General features: G+C 38.4%; 1 protein-coding gene across 2 annotated transcripts in view; it reads right to left on the bottom strand.

Annotated features, from left to right (window-relative positions):
- Positions 1–6: 6 nt before the first annotated feature.
- gpc6b (glypican 6b) overlaps positions 7–26,775 on the bottom strand; it is an 88,370-nt gene continuing 61,601 nt past the window's right edge. For both annotated transcript variants that reach the window (XM_022190797.2, XM_022190796.2), the window contains 3 exons: positions 4,887–5,023; positions 3,635–3,810; positions 7–2,663 (listed from right to left, as the gene is read on the bottom strand). In XM_022190797.2, coding sequence (XP_022046489.1) covers positions 2,455–2,663; positions 3,635–3,810; positions 4,887–5,023 — 522 coding nt within the window. In that variant the 3' untranslated portion in view covers positions 7–2,454. The remainder of the gene's footprint in view (positions 2,664–3,634; positions 3,811–4,886; positions 5,024–26,775) is intronic.

Here is a 26,775-nt window from a genome sequence, read left to right on the forward strand (position 1 = left end):
TACAGATCTATTGGAATGTTTTTAATAACAATTTATTCTCAAGAACAGTAACAAAACACAAATGCAATCATCTTAATTGCACTGAAAAACAGTAAGGCATATTTGCTCAACTAGTTCTTCACCATTCAGTTTGAAATTCTATTCAAACTCGAAATTAACTTTTCCTCATTAGGATTTAAATTCTTCCAGCAATGCAATAATTGTTAAAAAAAAAAAAAGTTGACTTTTTCCTGCTCATTCTATTTTTCAGTAATGTGTCTGACCAGACATCCATTTTTAATATTTTATTGCAAAAATATTAAAAGTTCAATGATACAAAACATAAAAAGGGCATCCTGTGAGATCAATAGTCATAATAAAGAATCATTCTATATGACACATCTGACATATTTTCCTCAATATTTCTGTTCTTGTAATGTGGATGCAAATGCAGAATTAAATGCAATAAAGAAAAGCTCAACAAATATTCATTGATATACTGTGAAGGGCATAACGCAGGCTAATTCTGTGGATATGTAAGCTTAGCTGGCCTGGTGGTTATGGACCTGACGGGCTCTCAGAGAACAGTGGATGTACATCCAGGCTAGTTTTGTCCACCCCCCTCAGCAGTGCCAGGCCTCTCACATTCTCTGTAAGTACGCTCTACTGAGGAGCTCCACTGAAGCATTCAGCCCTGTCCAGTCTCCACAGATTCTCATTTCACAGGTGACTGTGGTCGGCTTCAAGCCTGTCTGTGCTGCAGACACAACCATTCAAGCTTTCCAGATAAATTTAGGGACCCTTTCTTTGCATTTCCAGTAACCACTGTGTGCTGTTTGCTGCTTCTTCTCCTAATAATTTCCTCCCCTTTTACATAACTAAAATAATATTTTCCCATTATCTGTTTGTATTTCAGCTTGGCTTTTGATTACTGTCTGACAGCATTTTCTTTTTGTTGTTACAGTGTTTATTTAAATGACTACTTTATCCAAACTGCGGAAACAGTCACAGAATAAACTTTGGCCATTCAATCACATGCAAAAGTTGCAAATACACCTGCAAATGTTTTTTTTTTTTAGAATATTCTGAGGTTGCAGCAGAAGATGTTCGAGGCCCAAATTACTGTCTATTAATATAGAGATTACAGCAGCGTAAGACTTCCCTGCTATATTGAATGAATGTGCTCCTCTAGTGCAATGTGCATGTCCATTTACACTAAATACAGTAGACAATCTGCGTTTCAACTACCGTGTTTGACATTCTGTAAAATGGAAGCAGAATACATCTATGGAACACTTTACTTTGTTTTTTTTTTAAGTATTTGATTTGTGTATTTCCTTATTGTATAGCTTTACACTGATGGTTTACAGTGACTCCATGGAAACACATTCCATGCAACCATTCACTTTAACCACTTCTAAAGAAAAACAATATCATCAAAGATTACACAATAGCGAATATTTCGCCCTCTCTGACATGGAAAAAATTAATTTTACACCAAGTCCCTAAAGACCCAGCATCACTTTGACAGCATATTAATGGCACCTTCTCTGAATATGAAAAACAGCCCCGTAATAATTCTGTCAGTGCTGTGTACTTCTGAAGCCAAGCCTGAGAAACCAGCATGATATGAGAATATTTTGCAGATAATTAATTTGTTGCAAGGCAAATGAGCATATAAAATGTCACTCCTAACCCTTGTAGTGAGTTTTAGCACAAGGCAGCTGTTGACCAACCCATGATATAGTGTGTCCTCTATCTTGTCAAATGGCATGGCTGAAATTATTGTGACATGTAAGATGAAAAAATCAAATGTGGTGACTGCATTTGATCTAAAAAACCCCCAAAACCTACAAACATAAAGGGTTAATGAGTATTTCATTGCTTCGTATCATAAATCAGTAATTGGCACGTGAGTTAACGACGACGTAGCACAGATTCAATTGAAAATTCAGGTGGAGATTGCCATTTTGATTGTTCTCCTTTGTTTTAAAATATACTATTAAACATCTGTTGAACTTATTGTGCCTCTTTCAGGTGCATCAAATAACCACATTCTCAACATTTTTCAATACACATTTTTTTTTTTGCATAAAAAATCAAAACAATCAAAGTGCGAGTTATATTTTTCCACAAGGAGACCTACATTAATACCTGCCATATGTGCAAGAAATATATCTTTTTTTATGTTTTTAAATCTCTGAAGCAGAGTTTGTTGGGTCGGCATCAGTTTTGGATGGTGAAGAGATGCCTTAAAATATCAAGTCTACGGATGGCACTGCACGATCTTTGGGAAAGTGGGAAATCATGATGCATGACTGCTCTCTTTTTCAGAGCAGACTCCTCTAGCCTCAAGGCTGGCAGCGTGAATGCTGTCTGCTTGACTGTAGCTTCAATCTGCCTGAATATAAAAACTGCAAAAAAGGAAAAAAAAAAAAAAAACCTGCTGTCCATGTTTAGCCTGTTCCTCCAGCATTATCTCCATTGTCGGTGAAGTGCCAGGGCTGAGAGGGCCAGCATGGCTGGCAGGGCTACAGAGGGTGCATAGAGCGAGGCAGAGTCACCCACAGGCCCGCTCCGGTCGGCTTTCACCACCGGGATTTCAGTGGCATCAGCACCGTCCATGTATGTTGGGCAGACCTCTGTGCATCCACTGCCACTGCCTGAGCCGCTACCTTCATCGCCTGTAATACCATAACAGAACACAAGCCAGAATGAGCACGTCTCTGTAATACTGGTGCAACATCAGTCAACAGCTCAACCAGACTTCACTGCACCAAACTGCTGCCTTAAAGCTACAACATTTAACTTGCACACATGAGTTTTATATTTGTTTTATGTAAGCGAGTGCCAAAAGAGCATGAATATCTGAAAAATGGCATTCGTGGAGATAAAAGCACAAAAAAAACCCATTATCACTCACAGTTCCCATCAATCCTGTGGAGCGTTTTATCTGTTCTGGTTTACTATCACTGCTCTCAGCAGCATTGTTTTCACATACTCTAATAAATCCACTGTTTACCTGCCCAGCACTAAATAGCAGGCAGACACAGTTAGCCGCTAACTTGTTATCACAGTGGAGCATTCAGGTCCAGAAATATTAAGAGATTAAAAGTTGGTGGAGACCCAAAAAAACGGAGGGTCAACAGGACATTGAACTTAGATTCATCAAGCGAACATGCAATCCAAATTAAGTTCATGCTGCTCTGCATTGGCTAGATTTGTGAATATACCCATTTTTGCAAATATGTTCTTTATTAAACATGGTAAGTCTTCTGTGATAGTTTGTTTATGAGTATGTCTAAATGAAGAAGAATGCTGCACACCTGATGTGATGCCATTACAATTATCATCAAAGCTTGGAGAAAAAAAAACTTGATTAGGAAGAGTACTGCATGTTTGTTTTACTATTACACACTGCCACTGCCTCTTGTGGCTTTACTGATGGCTAATATGTCTGCCTCAAGGTTAGGTAGCCTTTCAAAGCAGACAGCTTATCAAGATGAGTGACAAGAAGCTGGAGCATGAACTTGACCAGACAGGGTGGGGAGGGTTAAGAGCAAAAATACATTTCCGGCCTGAAGAAAAGCAAGGAAAAACAAAAAAAGCATGTTGTCACATTTGTGCACATGGCAAATGTCGCAAATAAGCTTACTTGAATCTTGAAAGTAGATATCGTTGCCATTGTAGGCATTTTTCAACTTGTTGGTCATCACCCTCAGAGCCATGATCTGCTGACGGATGAAGGTGTCTGGGCGCGTGATGTCAACGCTCACCTCGGGGTTATTCACCTGGTTGGTGAGGCCATCCTTCTGGACTTCAGGAAAGTATCTTTACAACATGACACATGAGATAAATTTACTGCCATTGCTTTTGACAGGGTGCTTGATAAAAAAAAAAAAAAGCCAGCGAGTGCTCAAAACTGGCATCTCTGCCATGCAACGGATTCTCATTAACAGTTGTATTTTCAGTGTAAGAGACCAGAGAGAGGCTGAGAACAGAGTTAAAAGGTTTTGTTGTTTTGGGTCAAATTCTAATAAAGCAGGTGGGAGCAGCTTTTTAAGTTGACAAAATGAATACTTGACCTAGTCACGTCAGGGTAAGGTTCTGACGTACTTGCCAGATATTTCTCCAGGGACAGCATGTCTGCCTCCTGCATTCCTCTTTGATAAATAAGCAGCAGGCCATCATGTGAGGGCATTCCACGAATCATCTGACGCAACAGCATTTCTCTCCCATAAGCCCAGATCCCTCTCAATAACATACACCTCTGCACTCTCACCAAGTTAAAAGAGGCAACATTTGATATTAAGTAAGGATATTTCTTTGCTTTTGGCTCACAGAAAGTAGCAGCAGCCGCGACATCCGATACAACTGTATGTTAAATTACTAGCTCTAAGGCTTATTTTAAAAATGTAAACAGTGAGAATCTTGTTTTGTATCACGGAGTTGACATTACGAACAAAAGGAGCTCAAATCAATTTGCTGTGACCTCAGAAATGACTGCGGGGCATTTAGAGCCTTCATGCAAATATTTTCCTTTAAATATGAAATCAGATTAACAGCGGGAACAATACGCTGCTGGAACATTTTGAAGAACACTCAAAACATACAGTAGTACGTACAAAAACACAGACAAAATTGTGGAAAGCATTAAAGCAAATTACACAACATAACAAAGGCTGAGACCAAACCATGACGATCAAGCATTTAAGAGGCGACATCTTGCTTTTAGTTGAATCAAACTATGCCAAGCTCTTGCACAGTGGAGTTAAGTCAGGGAAAGTAAATAATCTATCTTAATTCTCAGATTAGACTGCTTTACATCAGGCGAGCTGAGCAGACTTTGGACTTCTAAGTAACCTTTTGTGTTAGTCTGCATTAGCCCCAAGTCCTGGTAGCCTTACCTGCCCTTGGTATGTCCATTCCAGCAGTCCTCATCACTGGCATTTCCAGCGGTCACTCTGTCCTCCACACACATCGCCTCAGGCAGGTTGGACCAAAATTTCTTGGACAGCTTAAGTTTCTCTTTTATGTCAACCACCTAAGCAAAGAAAGGGGTTGTTACAAGGATGGAAAAAAAGCCTTGCATATACAAATGAAGTCCAATCTGGCTTTTCTTTAGCTACGTATTCACATTTCTATGCAAACGTTGTAGACATCTGTTATGTTCTCATTCTACTGTGCTTTACCAACAGGGAGATTTGCGGTTAGTCCAAAATTGACTCTGAAACATGACATTGACCCCAAACATTCAGCCAGAGCCAGAAAGAACTATCTTCAGGAACAAGAGGGAATCCTGCAACAGATGGTACGGAATCAGCAGTGCCCTGACCTCAAGTCTGGGATTTTACGCAGCCATAGAGGTAATAGATCTTTTTTTCCTCTCTAAATTTTGTTTTTATTGATCCCTCGTGGGCTTGTTATGTAGCTTGGGTTAGCCACACTAAGCAGACAGGGTTAAGGGGCTTGCTTAAAGGGCCAAACAGTGGCAGCTTGCTGGAGCTTGAACCTTCGACCTTCTGATCAGCAGCCCACCGAGCAGCTTTTATCCCCAAGTGGCAAGTTCGCCAAGATGCTTGGAGCAACATACCTGCCAAAATATGTGGAAGTGTGCCTAGAAAAGAGTATTAATTTGATTTAGCTTCCTTCTCTTTATTGCACTTCATATGAAAGCTGCAGTAGGACAACGCACCTTGTTCAGAAACTGTCGAGGAAGACGACAAAATATGCAAAGCGTGACCCAGCCTCCAAACTATCCAGATCCCAAACTGATGCAAAGGAACAAGCTTGAGTCATGGAAACCCCATCCCTGTTCTACTGCCAGTGTCCTGATGCCAAACACCACAGGACACCCCCAGAGCGCTCATGTCTGAGCCCAAGTGGTTCGGAGCTATTTTGGCAGCAACACAATATAAGACAGGTGGTTTTAATGTTGTGGCTGATCAGTGTGTATAGTTAATAGAAACACAGGGGGAAAAAAAGCTGATGAAAAGAAAATATGACCTAAAACTGAATTTGTATCCACTTTGTACATTGTTCAATAAGGCATGATGTCTGCAAAGACAGAAAATCGAGCGTACAATGGTACACAGTGCACTCGTCCTTGTAAAAGCATCTCAGAGGAAATAAAGGCACTGAGACTTATCCTTGACATTTCTGACTCACATTACATGAAAAATGGTAGTTTCATCATTTAACATTTGAGTAGAGTTAATTATGTGCTACCCGAGCTTTACTCTTTTTTCCCCCTTAAACCTATTACCCAGGATGCATCTCATATGTAGAAATGTTATAAAACCACCCCACCTTCACTTAATACCACATCTAATCAAAGGGATTATAAATCTTGGGATTTAACCCTGAGACATCAACTCTTGGACTCCCCAAAAAATTATTTGGGTTTAATTTTCCTTCTGTGTTGCCTATCGAAGGTTTGCATCATGAAAAGTAAGACCATGCTGGCTCGCAGCAATAATTTCAGCTTGAATGTCAGACTTAAATGCTCCTTTGCATCCTGGCCATGTGACAAAGTCAGATATCGTTTCCTGACTTGAGCCTGTTGAACTCCAATCTTTCATCAAACACACGGAATTTGACATATTTCACTGAAGCTGAGGGAAAGCCTGATAGCAGCAGGTTGGCCCCATTATCTTTTTCCGTCTGACTTGCTGTTGGCTTACGTGAAATTGTAGTGAACCTGAGCAGAACATGAAAGGTGCTGTACTGACTGTGTGACGCTGCTGTAGGCCCCGACACTGCTTTTGATGTGTTAATCCTGTCACACTGATGCCAAAGCACTTCAGCAGCTCTGATACTGCCCAGAGGGTCAAGACTGCACTCAATACAAGAGATTGACTGGCAATGTTTGACTAAACCTCATACATTAAGTTTAGTTTAACAAGTGAGAGATTCACAGTTTTTTCTCAGGATCTGCAGGAAAACCAGGCCTGTGAAAAAGTGTGAATTAAACTGAGAATGAATCGTGTATTAGCAATGCAAACATATGATTAGCACCTACTTTAAATATGGTACTCCCATGTGTCATGTAGCTATCAGAAACTTCTTGTGATTAGGCACATAGCAAAGGTGAGGTGACTAATATATGCAGCATTAATATGATAAACCACATATTCATTATACAATGTGAATTAATGCTAATGTTCTTGTAGCTTTGCTGTTCAACCGACTACAGTAAACGCATAGTCTTAGCAGTCAAATAAAAATCCTTTTGGAGGCAGAAAGCTAAAAGAAATCCACTGGGAATAAAAGAAACATACTTGGTGAACTCAAATGCAAAAAAAAAGTTGTAAAAAAAAAAGAAAAGTTGGAGCTTTTTCCCCGTCGAAAGAAGTCAGCCTCTCATACCATTGCGCATTGCCCATGAATAAATAATAAAACTGCAACAAGCAACCCTGGCATGCAACCAACTGCAATGCACACTAGATGGCACTATGTCTTTGAGAAAAGGGGAGATGAAAGCGACCTGAGAGCAAATACAGTGAGGCGAAGTAAAAGTGAGAAAATGCATTTCAAATTGGAACCAATTATGTTTACAAAAATAACGCTTCTTTTAACATCAAACTTCACATCCATGCGGTCCTAAACACAGATTGAGCACACTGTGTGGAAACGGATGTGAGCCGAACAGAAGACAGAAATAAGAGGACACAAGTGTACAAAGGAAAAAGCATGTCCTCACTATCACTCCAGAATGATCACGGCACAGTATGGGAGGAAGCAGAGTGGAGATTCTTATTATAATCGGCCACCTATTACCGAGAGCGCTGACATTCTCATTAAAATCACAACGAAGATCACAGACACAACACCTCCCCCTCGCCTCACATCAGGATATTACATTGTATTTGTTTTCAGTGACATCCTAACAAATGACTACTATCATAGTATGTGATAGCTATTCTAATTTGCGATGACACCAAAGGCGGCGTTACTGTGTGATATCTATAGTCTATAATAAGGCGCTGATGAGACAGTTGATAGAAGCATTTGCTCAGTGGATGTGTGAGCGGTGGTCATTTATATTATCATTTTTCCCTCACAGGACTTGAAAAACTTGCTTAAAGATCGTAGTGAAACACTGGCAGCGTGAGATTCTTAACATATAACATGTTCTGTCAAAAACACAAGCGTGTCTTCTAGAAACATCAACTATACTGATGTTTGTCACTGATTACACTCTTCCACTGATAATGATGATTGACTGTGACATAAATGTGCTCATTGATGTCTAATAATAAAATATGTTTTAATTATTCAAATAAGCTTAAGGACTGATTGCTCCTGTATCTAGATTCGTTAAAAAAGACATCTGTTAAGCTAAATAAGTCATTTTAAAGCACATAATCGCAATATATCTTGTTCTATAAAGATATAGTTTACATTATTAGAGATGCGTCCTACTAGATTCAAATATTAAGAGTGTATTAAACTGTTATTAAAATGTTTGTATTAGCTTATACTAGATTAATGGTGGGATTAAAAATAAAGATCTATGTTTTGGAGATTTATATACATTGATATTTCACAGTAGATATTGGTTTAGTTAATTCTACCATCAAATTAAGTTAACTTGCCCCACTTATTACTGTGTATTTTGTGTAGCTTGAGCCTACTAATATATTGCAATTGCTTCACTGCTTTTTTTTTAATGAAATTGAACACAGAGTCATTTTATTTCTTTTGCTGATTTGCAATGAAAGAAAGTACAGAAGAACATTCTTATATTTTCTACACTGCCAGGGTCTTCAGAGGAAGCCTGATCCTACTGGGCCGTGTTTGGCCTTGCTCTTGTTCTGTTTTATGCATCATATCCTGTATATTCTGTGTTTGTAAAAGGCAGGATGTACAGTATAATGTTATAATTTCTGGAAAATGTACGGCTGTAAGGGTTTCAAACAGAGTATTGTGTTTCACTTCACGGGCTGATCAGTCGCACAGAATTTACCGTTTTAGTCAAAACAGTTTCATTTATTCATGTTTGTCATTAAACAGGAAATGGAGTTACTAAACAAATGTAAAAGTCATGATTTCAGTTGCTCCTGTTGAGAGCTTACATCTTTTCTTCACATAATTGTACCGTGCATCATACATTCAAAGTATATGTCCACTATTTTTCTTCTTTTTTTCTTACTGTTAATCAATTTCATGAAAAGTCAAACTCTGTGTTAGTTTGTGAGTGTCAAAACCTCCTGTCTGCTTGGAGCATTTAGACTCAACCTCATGGGTTACTACACAGATGTAATATATAGACATGCATATTTAATATTTTAAAAGACTTTTTGGGCAATGTAGTTGCAAAAGTTCTGCAAATAGGACTTTATCTGCTGTGCTACTATTTAAAGTAAAGGATTAATCCACATTTGGTGCTCTAATTACAACAGTAGAATGCAGCATGTACGTCGTTGCTCCACATAGACTACATGAGCCATGACAGTGCAACGGCATGGTTCGATAATGTGCTTTAATCATTTCTGCAAAATAATAGAGCTTGTTGGCACAAAAAATGAGCAAAATCTGGATTTGGCAACATAAATTCATTCATTGTCGGTTTTGTTCTTTTCACCGGATCTGATGACAATAAGAAAAACACAGAATATCCTTAGACGTATCCTCTAAAGGTCTTTCTGCTCAGCTTAAACAAGAAGATTCACGATCAAGCACCAAATTAAACCTGGAGGATGAAGGCTGCAGTAAGATATACTATTGTCCACTCGTACCTTTTCCTCCCCAGCCATATTTTTTTGCTCTTTTACCCTGATTCCCTGCTTCCTGTCATGAGCCGTATATTACTCCTTTGTGTTTTTCTCTCTCTTTCTGTGCCTCCTTGCCTCCCATGACTCTGCATGGCCTCCTCTCTCTTTGGTCTTTCTCTCCGTTACTTTAGTCCTAAGCGAAAGTGAAGGTTTCATGGCTAGCTGACCCGTGATCTTAGACCAGAATTCCCATTCTAAGGAGATTTGTGAATAAAGCCTCTGGTCTCTTGCCACTGTGATATACAGTGCATGCTCAGTCTTTTCTGGTCTGTTCCTAGAGCTGTCCTCTCCCATCTTCTCTCAGTGCCTTCATTTTTAATATTTTGACTACTACAGTTTAAAAAAGCCGTAGGCCATGACTGTAGTTACTCGTTTCTGACATTATATACTAAATATTTAACAAATATCATAATTAAATCATGCACTAAATCAAATCAGTGTCCAGTTCCTTCTCATTTCTGCAGGAATAGGTAAACTGGGATTTTATTTTAGCAGCACTACACCGCATACGATTTAATTCAGCAGGAAACTGAAAAGTAGATCGTAATACAATACAGCTCTCACAGCTTACCACGCTGTGATCCAAACATAACCTCCCCTTTAAACCTGCTTTTTTTCCACTTCAAATGAAATCCACCCAAACAAACTAGATATACAGTACAATGTTTACTCACTGTGGGAAAAAAAAGTAATTGGCTTGTTTAAATGGACAAACATGAGGAAATGTTTACAGAGAATAATTATTTCCAAAAACAACAGCATGAGTCAATGAGATAATGGCGCTCGGAGGCTTAAAGTCTTTGTGTTTACAGGCACTCAAAGCATTTCTTACAATATTCATCATCTATCTTGTATTTCTGTGCATTCAGATGAGTGTTCAGACAGGCAGATGATGAGTTTTTTTCCTTCTCCTTTTTTCTTTTTCTTTTTGGGGCTCTCTGCATGCACAGTAACAGTATGGCAGCTGTGTGCCAACTTTCAGCTCGCAACACAAATGGGAGTGAACTGTACTTTGACCAGTGGTTTTCAGACGCCCTTGCCTATTCTCAGATCAAAAGCTGACGTGTCACTGGCTTTGAAGCTGCAGTCACACTCCTGGCAACAGTACAATGTCAGGGGCCTAAGCTCTTATCTGGCCCTGGGATGATGCCTGGACGTGCTATGTGCCTTTCAATAAAAAAAAGGAAGAAATATGTGGTCAGACTATCTAACTTTTACTCTCAAAACACACATACACACACACCCACAGCGCTGCCAAAGCTGACCTACAATGTTCAGTGTCTCCCCTGGCTGTTCTGTCAGCTGGTAAATCTCGCCTTTCTCTCTCTCTCTTGCTCACAAATGTAAAGAACACCTCCTTCTTAATAAATGAAATGAACAACTCCCTTTTTCAAGCACATATCCGAGGTTGTCATCGCTCCTTGACACCGAGCATATCCCTCTGCTGCAAGTCCGAGCTAAATTAGTGCATGTTCAATCTAATCATAGACTCGACAGCAGGTCTTACCACCAAACCACAAGGGGCAGACAACTCCTCGATCAACTTATTTTCCCTGGCAACTGCTCCTCCTGTCTGCGTTAAAATAGTTTTTCATTTGATACGAATGCAGTATTCTTCCTGCATCTCAATTACAGAGGTCAGGGAGTCGGCTCTGCTCATACCAAGACCTTGGCCACGCCACAAGTCTCTCCCTGACCAGTGACCACTTTGAGGACAGGCCGAATAGTTTCTCGCAAAGAGAAAGGCCGCAGTAAGAATAACTCTGCCTCTTCATCACATTTGTGATTGAGTTTTATTGTTGACTGAGTGAGTCCTAAACTCTAATGCACTCTGTTGTGGTAACGTTGTCAACAAATCAACTGCAACAGTGTCGAGTATCAGGGGACTGAGGCCCTGTGGGTGTTTGTACCCAGACGTGGCTATTAAATCTGGTGTCTTACATGTCATGAAGTCCTCCTCCTTGGTTCAGGTCAACCCATAAACAGTAGATTCTGTCAACCAAAAACCTGTCATCTGGCTTTAAAAAAAAGCGCTTTTAGCATATTGATACAGCAGACAAAACACAGGGCAGCCCAAAGCAAAGTGACCTCTGCGCTAACGCTCTGAGTAGCAGTTGTCTCCACTTTGTCATGTCTGCTCTGTCCTTGTCTGGAAACATTCACCTCAAAAGTGACTGGCATTGTTGCTCGGAGAAGGTAACTACCAGAGTGCATATAGATGCTGGCTGTTTTCACCCAATCAATATCCATCAACAGAGGGCAAAAGCAAATATGTTTCCCCTTTGTGACTTTGCAATCGATGAGAGTAGGAAGACATCACCCAGCTGTTTATCCTGCAGTACTAACACACATGGAAATGGTACACCAAAGCAAAACCATGGTTAGAAAACAGCACAACCACATGGAAAGTAAAATATGGTTTGATATGACAGTGCAGCACTGGTTTCTGTCCTCTGCTGTCGGGCTACAAGCTCAAGATGAATCCATTTTTAGCATCGTTCTGTGGGCCATCACGCTTTCTCCAACTTCCTTCTAGCTTCCCTTCATTTTGACTGATTATATTATGGTATATTCCTGCTCACATCACAATTTAACAACATGATTTGATGGACATCACAACAAAATCTCAACCAGGCCAGTGTGTCTTTCATACATCTCCTGGTAAAAGCACTGTCAAACTCTTTTAATGGGAGTGTTAAGTTGTATTATTACCCCAAACTGACAATTATTTTGCATTTGTTGTGATATTGGAGCAAGAGTTACACACAATAGCAGAAATGATGCATGATCTATCTCAGTGTTAAATCTGACAGACACTGTAGAAAAGATACAAATGAGGCAAGAAACAAAGCCAATGAATATTTATCACTTATCAGTGTTGCACCTACAGACTAAAAAACTCCTGCCTTAAATAAATACTGTACAGTGTGTTGATGCAATTTCACACATGCATTATACTGCTGCCACACCGTCTGACTATGTTGTCAAATTTAGTTTTGATTCCATACTTCAGTGAAGCAAAAGTTGTACCGAATTTAAACGCTCGATCCTGTGACATCCTGCAGGCATAGCTTTATTTTCTTACTTGCAACTGTCTTCACAGGTGTTGTAGGGGAAACAATTCCTCATGCGTTTAATTTAATGTGACGGTGAATCTCTGTGTACCTTGAAAAAAAACACGCGTGAAAAAAAACACCGGTCCAAAAATAGCGGAAACTGTGAGATGCATAATTACAAACCAACGTCTTTGGTCTTTTCGGGCTAATTTGATCGGGCGTGATCACTTTAGAAAGGAAAATGCATTAAATTGCGAGAAAGGCAGCAGAAAAAGGATTGGATCTTAATTTTATAAAATGATGCTGTCATCTCTTGTGATTTTATGGACATTTGAAATTATGTTTCATTAGTTATGAGATGTTGCTAATTCCCAGCCTCACCTAGCCTTGTACATATTGAATCTTTGCACATATTCCCCACAACATGATCCGGTGTTTCCCTCATAAATGATAAACTGCTGTATTTTGCTGTAGCTCGTGTTGTATTAACATACCGTCAATGAACAGGACTGTAGGTCATACTCAGTAGCCCATTTTACATATTACTGCCTCCAACCATTTGCTCAGTCCCATGATAGCCACACAGTTGGGCAATACGGTTTATCACGGTGAGAAAAATTTATCACACAATGATCCCGTGGTGAGAAGAAATGACAGAATATTGATGAAACAGTGGTGAGCTTGTGCATGTGATTCGCCCGAGGCTATGACAGGAGAAGTTTGAAAAAGGGAGATGATTAAAGGGAAGCTATACTCTGTGGAGAACAGAGCAATCATCTGCGAGCCTGCTTTCTCCCTGCTGCCCTCGTTCCCCAGAGAGCCGGGCAGCCCAGAGTGTAATGGGGCCAATGTGCCTCATTAATGTATTGACACATATGAAAAGTAGCAGGGCCTTTATGGCACCGGCATTCGTCCCCGAGACAGAATGGACAATATGTGGAAGATATTCAACAAAATCATTGAACTTCTCTGTGAAAAATTAGAGTCTTGGCATTATAGCTGCTGGCTGACTTGACATTTGATTTGAACTATTAATTGTGAAATGGAAAAGTGAGTTATTAAAGTCTGCTCATTAATGTCACGATTTCAGCCGACAAAAAATAAGTTTTTCCTAAGATTTCATAAATTCTTTCTCGGGCATTCGTTGTCAACATTGCAACTTTTTCCTCACCTCTGTTGACTGTGATCAATTAAACATATTTTTTTGTTTCCTAGCATTTATAAGCAACTGCAGCACCAACAGCTTCTAGCACTCTACAGCTACAGGAACCAATACAGCATTCTTCAGGTGTCCTATATCTGTCTGATCACGTATATTACATGCATATTTGGGAGCAAAATCCCATATGTAATTGCATTTGTGCACCTCGAAGCCAGAGGGTGCGTCATCTACATGCGTTTCCCAAAATGGCTTAAGGTTGCATATTTGTTTGTGCTCAAATTGTACATCTAGATGAGATCAAACGACAGCGGCACGGTTGGATTGCAATTACTATGCATTGTGGATGAAACAATTTGCACATAATAATCTACACATTTGTTTAATATTAGATAGCATAGTTGTCAGTGACTTCCAGTGTAGATGGAAACCAGTAGGCAAGTGTGTCTCAGAGGGGGTAAATTAGAAGATTTGGAAAACCTGCTGTACCAATATTGATTTCCTATCTGTATCCGAGTGTCAGTTCAAAAGAAATATTAGACTGTAGACATGAGGCTGCAGTACATCACCTTTAGCCTTGTAATAAACTGAGTTGTACACGCATTTAATTATACAGTTAAAAGACCAACGTTTTCAAAGAGGAACCTTCTAACCTTTAATGAACGAATATTAAATCTATTTCTTTTTTTGCTTTGATGTTTCAGAACATGGAACAAATTGATGTTGGGAAAGATTTTTCTGCCACCATTTGTCCGCTGCAGCTTTAAAATAAGGCTTCTAACCAAAAAGCATGATCATAGCAGTTCAAACAGAGCGCAGTTGACATAAATAGCATCTAATGGCTTCCTAAATGCATTGGTTTCATTTTAATTCCCGTTTTTACTTTTCATTCTTAACAGATCACTGCAGTTGAGGACAACATCACATGACTTTTTGAATTAGTAACCCAAAGAAAGCCTGGTCTCATATTTGTCAAACTGTAGGACAACAAAATTAGGAAGCTTTGGATCACATAATGCTTTTAAAAGAGATAATAAATCAACCTTTGAGTTCACATTTTCAGTCTCACATATCTAAATCTCAACGTACTGCTCCGCGGCTTTGGTCAGGATGATGTATCTTAGTGCTGGGATACATATGATTCTGAATGTTTTATTTTTTCAAATCCCGCCAGCTGTAATTGCTGCATTTTTGTGAGCTGTTCTCTAAACATGCTTTTGATTTTTGTGGCATTCCTTAGTACAAATAACAAGAATCGGTCTGGCGCTGATTTTGTTTACATTGTCATTCCTTACATTTTTCCTCCGCTCTTGTCACTGTGTTTCTTTACTCCCCTTAAAAATATGTTTTTCCTGATGTAGGCAACTTTGTCGTCAGCAGCAGACATTTCTCCACGCTCTAGCTATTTCCACTTGTTGAGCACTTTCCTATAATTTCAGTCCTAGTTACTTACCGGGCTTTGCAAAAGTTCTGTTACACTCGGTTTCATGATCTTTAGAGATGTTTACATGTCGGAGTGAAAAATTCCATTGAATAAACTGAAAGTTCTACCTTATAGGCAGGTGTCCTTAATACAATTTTTTTTCTCCGGTGAAGCTGTATCAAGATGGAAGTCAAAAGAGTTGAGATATCTGCTCTCCTTTGTGCTGAACATCAGCCGGATGACCGTCCACAGAGTCGCGGAGAGGCTAAAGAATGGTAAAGATCTTTCAGGTCTTCACCATTCTTGAAAGATCACTGAAAGATCTTCACCATTCTTGAGCCTCTCCGCGACTCTGTGGACGGTCATCCGGCTGATGTTCAACTGCTTGGCTCTGTCAGACTTGTTGTGGCCAGCATGAAGGAGAGCAGATATCTCAACTCTTTTGACTTCCATCTTGATACAACTTCACCAGAGAAAAAATTGTATTAAGGACACCTGCCTATAAGGTAGAACTTTCAGTTTATTTAAAGGAATTTTTCACTCCGACATTATTTATTTATTTTATTTATTTATTTATTTCGAACATCAAATATGAAGTGACCAACACTTTTAGTCACTTCACCTTCTTACATATTCGAAAAGGAGTAAGTAGAAGTACTTAGTACTTATATACCCTCACCCCTTTGCACAAAACTAAAAACATCTGAAATATATATTAAATCAGATTTTAACATAGATCAGCAATTACTAATAACACAATTCGGAAAACAAACAAACAAACAAAATATATATATGCATTTGTTAATGAATCATGACCAACTATTTCTTTTGTTCATCCTTTTTGTACTTTTCCAAAATCATATTTCTATAACTTTTTTTAAATAGCAAAATGTTCTTACACGATTTAATACCTTCATTAAGACCATTCCACAGAGCCACCCCACAAACCGAAACACACATCGATTTCAATTTAATTCGACCAAAGTTTTGTTTTAAATTATTTTTATACCTTAAGCAATAAAGCCCATCTCTTGAAGATAATATTTTTTGTAAATTGATAGGTAACATCTTATTGCTTGCTTTGTATAAAAGCTGAGCACTTCTAAAAGCCACAAGATCCTCCAGTTTTAATGCCTTCGATTTCAAAAACAGTATATTTGTATGATCTAGATACCCAGCACAATGTACAATTCGCATAGCTTTCTTTTGTAGAATATATAGTCTTTGTGTGGTAGCTCTGTAGGTGTTTCCCCATACCTCAACACAATACATCAAATACGGCAAGACCATAGAACAATACAGCATATACAAAGATATCTCATTCAAAACGTATTTTACTTTACCCATTATACCTATATTTTTAGCTATTTTACTACCAATATATTTAACATGAGATTTCCAACTGACTTTACCATCCAAAATGACACCCAAGAATTTTATTTCATCTACCAACTCAATACTGACTTTGTCAACAGTAACTTTTACTGGAATATCAACATTACGATTAGTAAATAACATTAGTTTTGTTTTATTCAGATTTATTGATAATATATTCAAATCAAACCAGGATTTAAGTTTAGTCAATTCTTTTGTAACTAAATCTAAAAGTAACTTCAGATCATCACCAGAACAAAAAATTGTAGTATCATCCGCAAATAAAGTTAACTTAAGTTTATTAGATACCTTACAAATATCATTCATATAAAGAATGAATAATTTAGGTCCTAAAACAGAGCCTTGAGGCACTCCGCACGCAGTATGTCTTTGTGATGATTTGTAACTGTCCATTTGAACAAACTGATTTCTTCCATCCAAATAACTCTTAATCCAATCTAAAACTACTCCTCTAATACCACATCTCTCAAGTTTAAATAATAATCTATTGTGATCTATTGTGTCAAATGCCTTTTTTAGGTCCACAAAGACGCCAACACCATATTCTTTGTTGTCAATAGCACTAGTAATTGTTTCTATGACATCCACTAGCGCCATTGAAGTGGACCGATTCGCTCGAAAACCATATTGATTATCAGCTAATAAGTCATGCTTGTCAATAAAACTATCAAGTCTGCTGACAAATAATTTTTCCAATATTTTTGATAACTGTGAGAGAAGAGATACTGGTCTGTAATTATTAAATTGTTTGTTATCTCCAGTTTTAAATAATGGCACAATTTTAGCAGTTTTCATTTTAGATGGAAAGACGCCTGTAGTGAAGGACAAATTAAAAATATAGCATAACGGCTCAACTATACAATCAATGACCCTCTTAATCAAATACATGTCCAAATCATCCGGATCAGTTGACCATTTATCCTTACATTTGGCAACCACATCAATGAGTTCCTTTGGAGTGACTGCACTTAAAAACATTGAGTTGGAGTTTACATCAACCAAACTATCTAATCGGTCATCAACCGATTGGTTGTCCTTTAATTGTTTTGCCAAATTTAGGCCCACATTTGCAAAATAATCATTGAATTGCTCAACTATCTCCATCATATTATCAATAATCTGATCTCCATTTATGAAATTTGATGGAAAACTGTTTTTTGTCCTTCTATAATTGATTAATCCATTTAGCACTTTCCATGTTCCTCTGATATTGTGTTTATTAAGGTCAATTTGACCATTAAAATATTTTTTTTTACAATTTCTCATAATTGTGGTCAGTTTGTTTTTATACCGCTTATATCGAATTTCATCCTCCTCCTTTCTTGATTTTAAAAAAACCCGATACAATTTGTTCTTTTTTTTACATGCATTTCGTAGCCCTTTAGTAATCCATGGTTTATCTTTATATTTTTGTTTTCCATTAATTTGTATTAATGGGCAATGGTTGTAATATAACTGCTTAAATTTATTCAAAAAAATTTCATATGCATTATCTACATCTACCACATCAGACATGTAAACGTCTCTAAAGATCATGAAACCGTGTAACAGAACTTTTGCAAAGCCCGGTAATTGCTCTTAAGGGTTAGTCTTTGCTGTAAGGAAGGCTGAATTGGTTTTTAATCCTATCGTTTTATCTATTTTTGTATCAAACATTGTTCTCTTAAGCTAAAAATGAGCATTGAACTCCAATTGTGGTATGCACTTCAGCTGCTCTTTAATTTGAACTATCTTGGAATAGGCTTTGATAATGGTGAAAGATAGAAAATTATGAATGCTTTTTTATATGTTTGAATAACGATTGTAATGAAATATTCCCGAAGAATACATCAATCTGGTGAAGTTTTATTGCTTTCACTTCTTTTTCAGATATGTTTAGGCAGTGGGTCGTGTTCAACCCAGCAACGGTAAGGCACAGCGCTCCTTTTCTACCCGTCTCCTTGGCAATATTACTTGTGTTGCCTTGTGAATGACAACAGTGAACTGTGGATGATAAGTATTCTATGCTTGTTGCACCTGATGTCTTTATATCACTAGAGAACCAAGGTCAGAAAGGTTTAGAGTAGTTGAAACCCCACTTCTCTGATAGCCTGATTGAAGTGTGTTGCTACGGGATATGTCTCTTTGCGTGTTTGTCTCGCACATTATTTAATTGTGAGAGGTGATGGCTGTGTGATGAAGGAGGCCTTTACTCCCTGCTCATTTACATAAACAACTTCTTTCTCCCACTCAAAATGTGTGACTTTTCACTCGTGCAATCAGAGAGCCACTCACAGCCACAACCGGTGTCTGCATTCTGTTATTATGAGTAACGCATTTACGAGTGCTTGTCCTAGAACTTCCACACTTTGGTGGATGTGGTAATTTGTGGTTACTGGTCACCTGAAGTGCACCATCTTGACGGTACAACAATACGCCTCGCAGTGCGCTAGAGGAGAGAATCATCCGCATGGTTACACACCCACACAAACTGGCCTTTTTTAAACCTTTATTTAGATTGAGTAAGGTCGGGTGCTCTTTTCAAGGAATGTCTGGCTTCACTCTTGCACAGCTACATACATCCACAGTGGTACTGAGCTAACATAGATGTATGTCATCTCTCTGCATCGCTCTCCCTTCTTCGTATTTAAATTTGAAGTAACTTTAGCTTACGCAAAGTTTACTGAGATGCACAAACATAAACAGAACGAAGAGAAATCAGATAATTTATTGACAGTTAGCATAAATAATTCAAGCTCTCTGGTCATTGATTAAATCCCTAAAAACTCATCTATGTGCGTCCAAGTTGCATATTTAGAAGTTTGTGTTCCACGAAAATGCCTCGCAATAGCTTAGATGTAACTCTATACCATTTCCTCTTGTAGACTGTGCAGATTTGTGAAGTTCTCACGTGCTTTCTACTTGCTGCAGCTAAAGCACTCCAGCTCTTCTAAAACTCTGCTTAAACACTGTAAAACTACTCAGACCTACACAATGGGAAGTTGTAAAATTAGAGCAATTTAGGTCATAGATATTCCAACTAGACATCAGTTCTGAAGGAGAATATTAGATCTGTTTGGATGAAACCCTGGAAGCATGAATCTGTATTTTGGAGAGGATCTGTAGCTTCAAGGCAGAAATATTCAGCCAATACAAAACACTACATGGACACAATAAAAAAGGCAAAAACCTTGATTGTGAACTTAAAGGCCTACTACACATTACTGCTGCCCTTTAATTATACTAGTATTCAAAGAATATAACACAAACTCTGCCCAGAATTCAGCCTGTCCAGTTAAAGATCTGTTTACTTTCACAAAAAGTAATAATTTGTGTTTAGCTCAACCAGTGTGAACGTGCTCCTAAGAATATGAAATAGATGTTCCTCTTACAGACACAAAGTTTGGTACATTACAGTAGAAAACTAGATTATAGATTTTGCTGCAAATATCATGAAAACAATAAAAAGCTTTGCTAAAACAACAGTTTTCCTCCTGCAAAATGTTAAATAATTGATACTTGGGGTCAGAGTCCATGATTTTTCTGTCAGTTATTTGTCATATTTTAGGTGGTACTGCCTGGTCTTATTGTGTCACATGCAAAAAAAAAAAAAAAAAAATCCCTGAATGTAAAAATCCTGGGTTACTGCAGGTGTTTTTTAAAAGGAGCATATTTTATCGAGAAATCACGGGAAATCCCAGCATCTTAGTTCCCGGCATTCAACCTTATCCCACAGCAGCTCCACCCAAAACTCTTGGTTTCCCGTTTGACAACAAGCAAACCTAACACCATGCTTTAAAATGCCATTTTAAAGACCTGTGGTGTGCCCGTTTAAGTAAATAAAGCGTCTGCACTTTGGATCTTTTGAAGCACTGATAGGAAGGCTTGAAAAAGAGAACTGAACAATGCAAGTGCACATTTACCAGCTTGTTTAACTTTCAGCCCACTTGAAACTGCCGAACATCTGCATGTGGTGTGACGCCGCAGCTTCTCATATTTGTAAGCACACCAAGTATCATATTTGGAAATGGAAGTTACTTTCTGTTTTAGCTCACCAACAGTAAACACAGCTGTTGTGCTAAGAAAGCGGCGCCTTGACATCATACCTTCTTGGGCAACTTCTTTTTCTGTTTTTTGCCGGCTTGTTTTCTGAGCAAATAGCAAACACCACCAATAACACGACTGCTGTATGCTGCACAGGTAGCTTGTTTTAAAAAGGGAACAGATCATGAACATTTAAAAGAGATTACTGACATTCTGTAATACCCATCGCTAATGATGTTCGTCAGTAATGAAGCTTTTCAGTTCGTGTTTATTTTCCACATTTCTCCGGTGATAAATTGATGCCGTGATTGAGTTGCACAAAAAATAGGCCAAGTCTGTTTCGGTTCATTTACAGGTGCAGCAAAAGGGTTGATTTACATTTTAAGGTTTATTTGGAATTTGCGAGGCTTTAATTTTAGCAGTCGAACGTTCATGCTTGAATGCCAGCCCTTAACCCAGAGAATTGTTAAACTTGTAGTCAAACAGTGCCCTGAAGTATCTTGCCACATATGCACGGCTAGACTATTTATTTTTGTGTGGTCTTAGAAAAAGTATCAGTTATGCTAGAATCTGTGGAATCTCCATAATTGCATGTCTTGGGCAAGAGTCAGTAGATAAAACAACTCAGAGAATTGGGATGTGGATAGGCCCACTTTACTTCCATTAAGCTGTATCCAAAACAAGAATGTTTCAGTGGCTTGACATGTTCCTGGACTGAAGAAATATAATGCCAGGGTCAAGATTCTGGAAAGGAGTGGTTGCGTTTTTCTCCTGACAACTGACTTCACAAACCACACGGATGTTTCGCTCAGTGTTTCCGACTGAACATGGCAAAGAATGAGAGAAAAGAGATCCTGCACATGAATATTCAGCTTTACTTCATGTTGTGCTATCACAGTTCATCCATGTACCAACTGTATGAATTAATAATCTCTCTTATCATGTAAGTAAGCAGAGAATAACACAGTTTCCACTTCACACCATACAGTGAAAAGATTTACTATGCAACTCGATATGCTGTCCCTGGCAAGACTCAAGTGACAAATCACCGGAGTCTAGCTGAAAAGTTGCCTTTTTGCACCTTTCATTCACACTCTTCATGAACTCCTAATCAGAATCATGGAAGGCTGGAGCCCATGTATTGGCTAAAAGCAAAGAAAATCCCTGACAGATCACCGGGCTATCACAAAGCCAGCAAACACAGACAATCGCACAGTCACACCTAGCAGCTATTTATTGACCTGCATACCTCGGTGGTAGAAAAGTGGAGTACCGAGAGAGGGGAAAAAAGCACACACAAACACGGGGAAACTCAAGTGCAAAACCTCTTTGCTGCTGGGCAGCCATTATACGCATTGATCCGCCATGCTGCCACCTTTTCTTACCGACAGGGCGAACCAAAAGGAGTGTTTCCTCTTTTTGACTCAGTGGTCTCCTACCTACTGCGATAGGCATGTGCAAGATAAGGAACGATCTGATGTCGAAGGGAGAGAGATGGCTTTGGTGATTTTCTATAAAGTCTCATTCAGCTTGAAAATGTGTTTTGCTTATTGTTATTTCACTTGAATGTTCGACCTTCACTGTGGAGAAAGAAATTTTTCCAGAAGTTGTCACTAGAAGCTGCTTTTACATTCATCCGCTGGGAGAACTTGTCTTAAATGTGAGTTCAGGGAATTCATACATGTTGCATATGTGATTTTGCAACATGGAATTAGTTTGGAAGACAAATAGCATGCAACATAAGCAAATGTGATGTGTTTTTCTTATTCGCTTACTGCAGATATACCAGTATCAGTGTATTCATTTGCCAATAAGTGGCACTCTATTGTAGTCAGTTTGAGGTACTAACAAATTTATTTCAATGTTAGACACACTTTTCTTTTCATCCTCTTAATTCTTTTGTATTTATCTTGTGATGCCAGGTTGGAAACCGTTGCTAAGTGTCCAGCAGACTGCCTAAGAAATATTTCCTAAAGTATTTTTGTTTCTCTGTTCCACTTTTGAGCAGCACTCAGCAATTTTGTTGCAGCAAGTTTAGACTAATCTGGGGTTGTATGCCTGACTGCAAACTAGATAGCCATACTTGATTGTTGACTTTGGTTTTCAAAACGGTCTCCTCAATCCAGCAAAAGAACAAGAAACGATGACAGGGTGAGATGGACGGAGAGATGCAGACAGAGTCCATAGTTAATTATATCTACGCAGATGAAAGGGGGAGCTGTAATTTGTTTACAATTATAGCTTCTCCATTTGATGTGTTTAGTCATAACAATCAACCCTCTGTCATGTTTGTGTGCATGGAAAAACAAAAAAGTAATTGCTGATTTTGATTATTAAGAAAATTGTGAAAACTGCATCTGAGATAACTGAAACATTTTGTTGAAAATCTGATTCTATGAACACCACTTAAAATAGTTCTTAATTGGTAATCAGTAAGTAAATGAATTCTCCTGCTTTCTCTCTTTTACTGGTTAGAAGTACTTTTGGCAGAAAGACTGTTTTAATGTCAAAAGAATTAAATTGTGCCTGATTTTTAAAAAAAACAAAACAAAAAACAAAAAACGAAAAACTCAATACATACACATAAATTAACTGACCTAAATTTTCTTTTTCCATTTTTTTTGAAGAGAGTTTTCTGAATTCATCAAGGATGTCTGAGCTTGCCATTGCTGACTTAACTTTCATTTAGTCATAGACCATGTACATGAATGACCTTCGCGTCCCTAACGATGTCCTAATAATTTAAAACTAATATCTGATACATCTGATTGACTTTCAAGAACCATCTTCAAAAGGGTGTAAAAAGAAGATTCAATGCAACTCATGAGCTTGAAGTCATAGATTACGGGTTTAAATTCTGACAAATATTGTTCCCAACAGACTCTTCCTTCAGTCTAGTCTTGTTTGTGTCGCACTTTTATTGTTGTGCCATAGTGCCCCGGCGATAAAATGTAAACCGTGTATTACACAAGGGAGACAAAAAGGACCAATAAAACTACACTAAATTGAACTGCACAAAACTTGTTACAAATGTCAAATTAAAAGCTCCACTTCTTATCTTTAATGCGCCTCTGAGCCTGACAGTCTGTTGTGCCTTTATCCCCTCTTTGGACTTTAAAATCTCCATTTCTCTCAGAGCTTTGAGGGTGTGTGCTCTGACAGAATGTCAGGCAATTAAACAGTCATGGCTCATTGAGCTGGAGGTGGGCCTGCTCCTCCAGGCTCCTCTATAGGCAACAGAAGAAATGAACACAGGCACTCCCCGCCATCCCTTGCTCATTCTTTGACTCGCAAACTTAACAGTAAATCCAGACAAGAAGTTCTTATCAAAGGACACTTTAAACTATTGTCAACTTTCACAAGGCTGAGCAGTGTCACTGTCACGGGTAATTATCCTGTGGCAGAATGTAAACGAGGACAGTGTGTGGGACAACAAAGATGAGCTGAACCCAGTCATGTCCCTGCTGCAGAATAAACACATATATGCTGTCACGCTAATGATGGCATGAGACGGCTGCTCGAAACAACTTGCACCTACTCCTAACGCACAGCGCAGAGGTATGGAAATAGTTTCAATTAAGACATGCAGACTGAGCAGACGCTTTAGGTAAAACCAAAGGCACTGTGCTTTAATGTGATGTGTGATATTTCTCAGGTGTAACAAGCCTGCAAAGAGCTGCCATTGGTTGAAATCAGTCTTTGATCTTCTATATTTTTGCTCATGATAGGTATTAAAAGAGAACTGAGAATTGCGGCCGAACTTTCAAGTGACGAAAACAGTTATCGTCTGACACCTCCATCTTTAAAATACTAAAAAATATACTTTGTCAAGATGAGATCCTTTTGGAAAGATTGCTACGAGGATATGGAGGCACAGTGAGTACTGTCACATTAAAATGTACTGCATAATCGAGCTCGACCGAAATATGAATGGCTGATATACGATATGGAAACTTTTACACAAAACGATGCTTGAGATCATTTCGAGGTAGTATCGTCATATAGTCTGTCCCACAGAGCAGCACAAACACCATTGTTTGCAATAATCTGTACGCCAGCTGTACATGTAGCAGGTTATGTAAAACAGCTAAACAGATGGTGGTGCGGAGTCGACTGGTGTCTTCAGGGGAAGCTGCTAACTAGTTTTTTAAACACAGTACTGGAAAGTTACTAAAAAAATGCAGCCATAATTTCCCTCTTTCAACAGAACTCTAATTTTCTATATATGCATACTGTATATGTAAGAATATCAGCCTGAATATCAATATTGGACTTGTTTAACTCACTAAAAATTGCTTTTGGCATTAACTCCAAAAATCTAGGATTGCTTGAGCTCAACTGTGTAAGGAAAGAAGCAAGCACCAAGTTCATAAATAACAAAGGATAATTAATTGATTTTCATAAATAATTCACCTCACTGGGTTGGTTTGCATCCACCGACCACCTGTTTCAGTATTTAGTTCAGTGGCTTATGTTTCCCGACTCACTACACTTTACACCAAATCCATAGCTTTTTTTTTTTTTTTAGAGACTTTTAGAAATGAAAAGCCAGTACATATATGCAATCATTACGACAAAGATGATTTTTCTATTTGCTCCCTTTTTCATAGTCTGGTATTATAATAAAGTGTTCTAAAAACGATCTAGTGAAATAACATTTCCATGTTGCAAAACCAAGAACAGTGCATTCTCTGCCTGTGAGCTGTAGCCATATGAGGCGGCGAGTTTAACAGCAGGACCTCACCAGAATTACATTACATTTTCTGCAAGTTAGAAAAGTACAAATGTAAGGTTATAACTAGGGCACTCATGGACAGTTTTCTGCATGTCCTTGCCATGCCTTTGCTTGCTTGCTGGGTGTTAACAACCAATGTTATACTGTTAGATTTTTGACAGCTGGAGGTAAAACGTGGAGCTGAGTTCCGAGCAGATGTGTGTGGTAGCTTATGAGCACAACCAACATAGTTCAATGTCAGCCAAACCAGCGCCAATGAAGTCATTCAATACTTTCACATTTTGTGTTTGTCTGAATGCTAAATGCAGAATGCCACTGAGTCTGTTTCATTTAGATGCTGCTACACATCCGCACTCAGCATGTAGTCACTTTTAATGCATGAGATTAAACACACTGCCACCCCTGATGTAACTGTTTTAGTGCTCAGTGAGGTTAACCTTATCATGTTGACAGATGCGCTTTAGTTTGGACGAGGGACAGCACACTTCTTACTAAGAAAACACAGCTGTTCTTCAATTAATGTCTTCACACAGTTGGGAAGTAATTATAGGCTATGATAATGGCTGTTAACGTAATATTTCTAGTGAGACGTGTACTGACAGCTGTTGCTTGCAGTGAATGAGTTTAATCTGTATACAGTTCATCTTTTTAAGTTGATGTGAATGGAACTTCAGCTTAATTAAAAACAAACATGTTGGATTAATAACATCAAAAACACTGGCCCCAAAGAATAACCTCAGTGGAATAAAAATCAGCTTACCAGTAATAACTGAAAGTGATGACCATATTCTACTTATAAATGTCAGAATTCTAGATATGGTATGCGTACCATTGACATTCCACAAGTACCACGAAAACTTCTTGCCAGAAATCTTGTTAGGGTTAGGCACCAAAATTACTTGGATAGGTTAAGGAAAATTCTAACGGTATGGTTAAAATATGGCCTTTTCCCAACTTATTTTAGGCTTCTGCATTTTCTGGGTTACAAGGTTATAAGTCTCACCCCATCGAGTACATGATTGGTTGGAAAGCAATAAAATAAATAGCAAAGACATGTTGATTATAAATGCATTAGTGACACATCACAAACAAACATAATTGGGCAGAAAATTATCCCAGAATGCAGTGTAGCTATATAGGAGCATACTTCTTGGGAAACAGCCTGGAACATAAGCTGTAGTGGTGATTAGAAGGTACAGGAAGAGCTATACTACCAATAACAGAAGGCG

Source organism: Acanthochromis polyacanthus, chromosome 14, assembly GCF_021347895.1.
Source record: "Acanthochromis polyacanthus isolate Apoly-LR-REF ecotype Palm Island chromosome 14, KAUST_Apoly_ChrSc, whole genome shotgun sequence".
Taxonomy (NCBI): domain Eukaryota; kingdom Metazoa; phylum Chordata; class Actinopteri; family Pomacentridae; genus Acanthochromis; species Acanthochromis polyacanthus.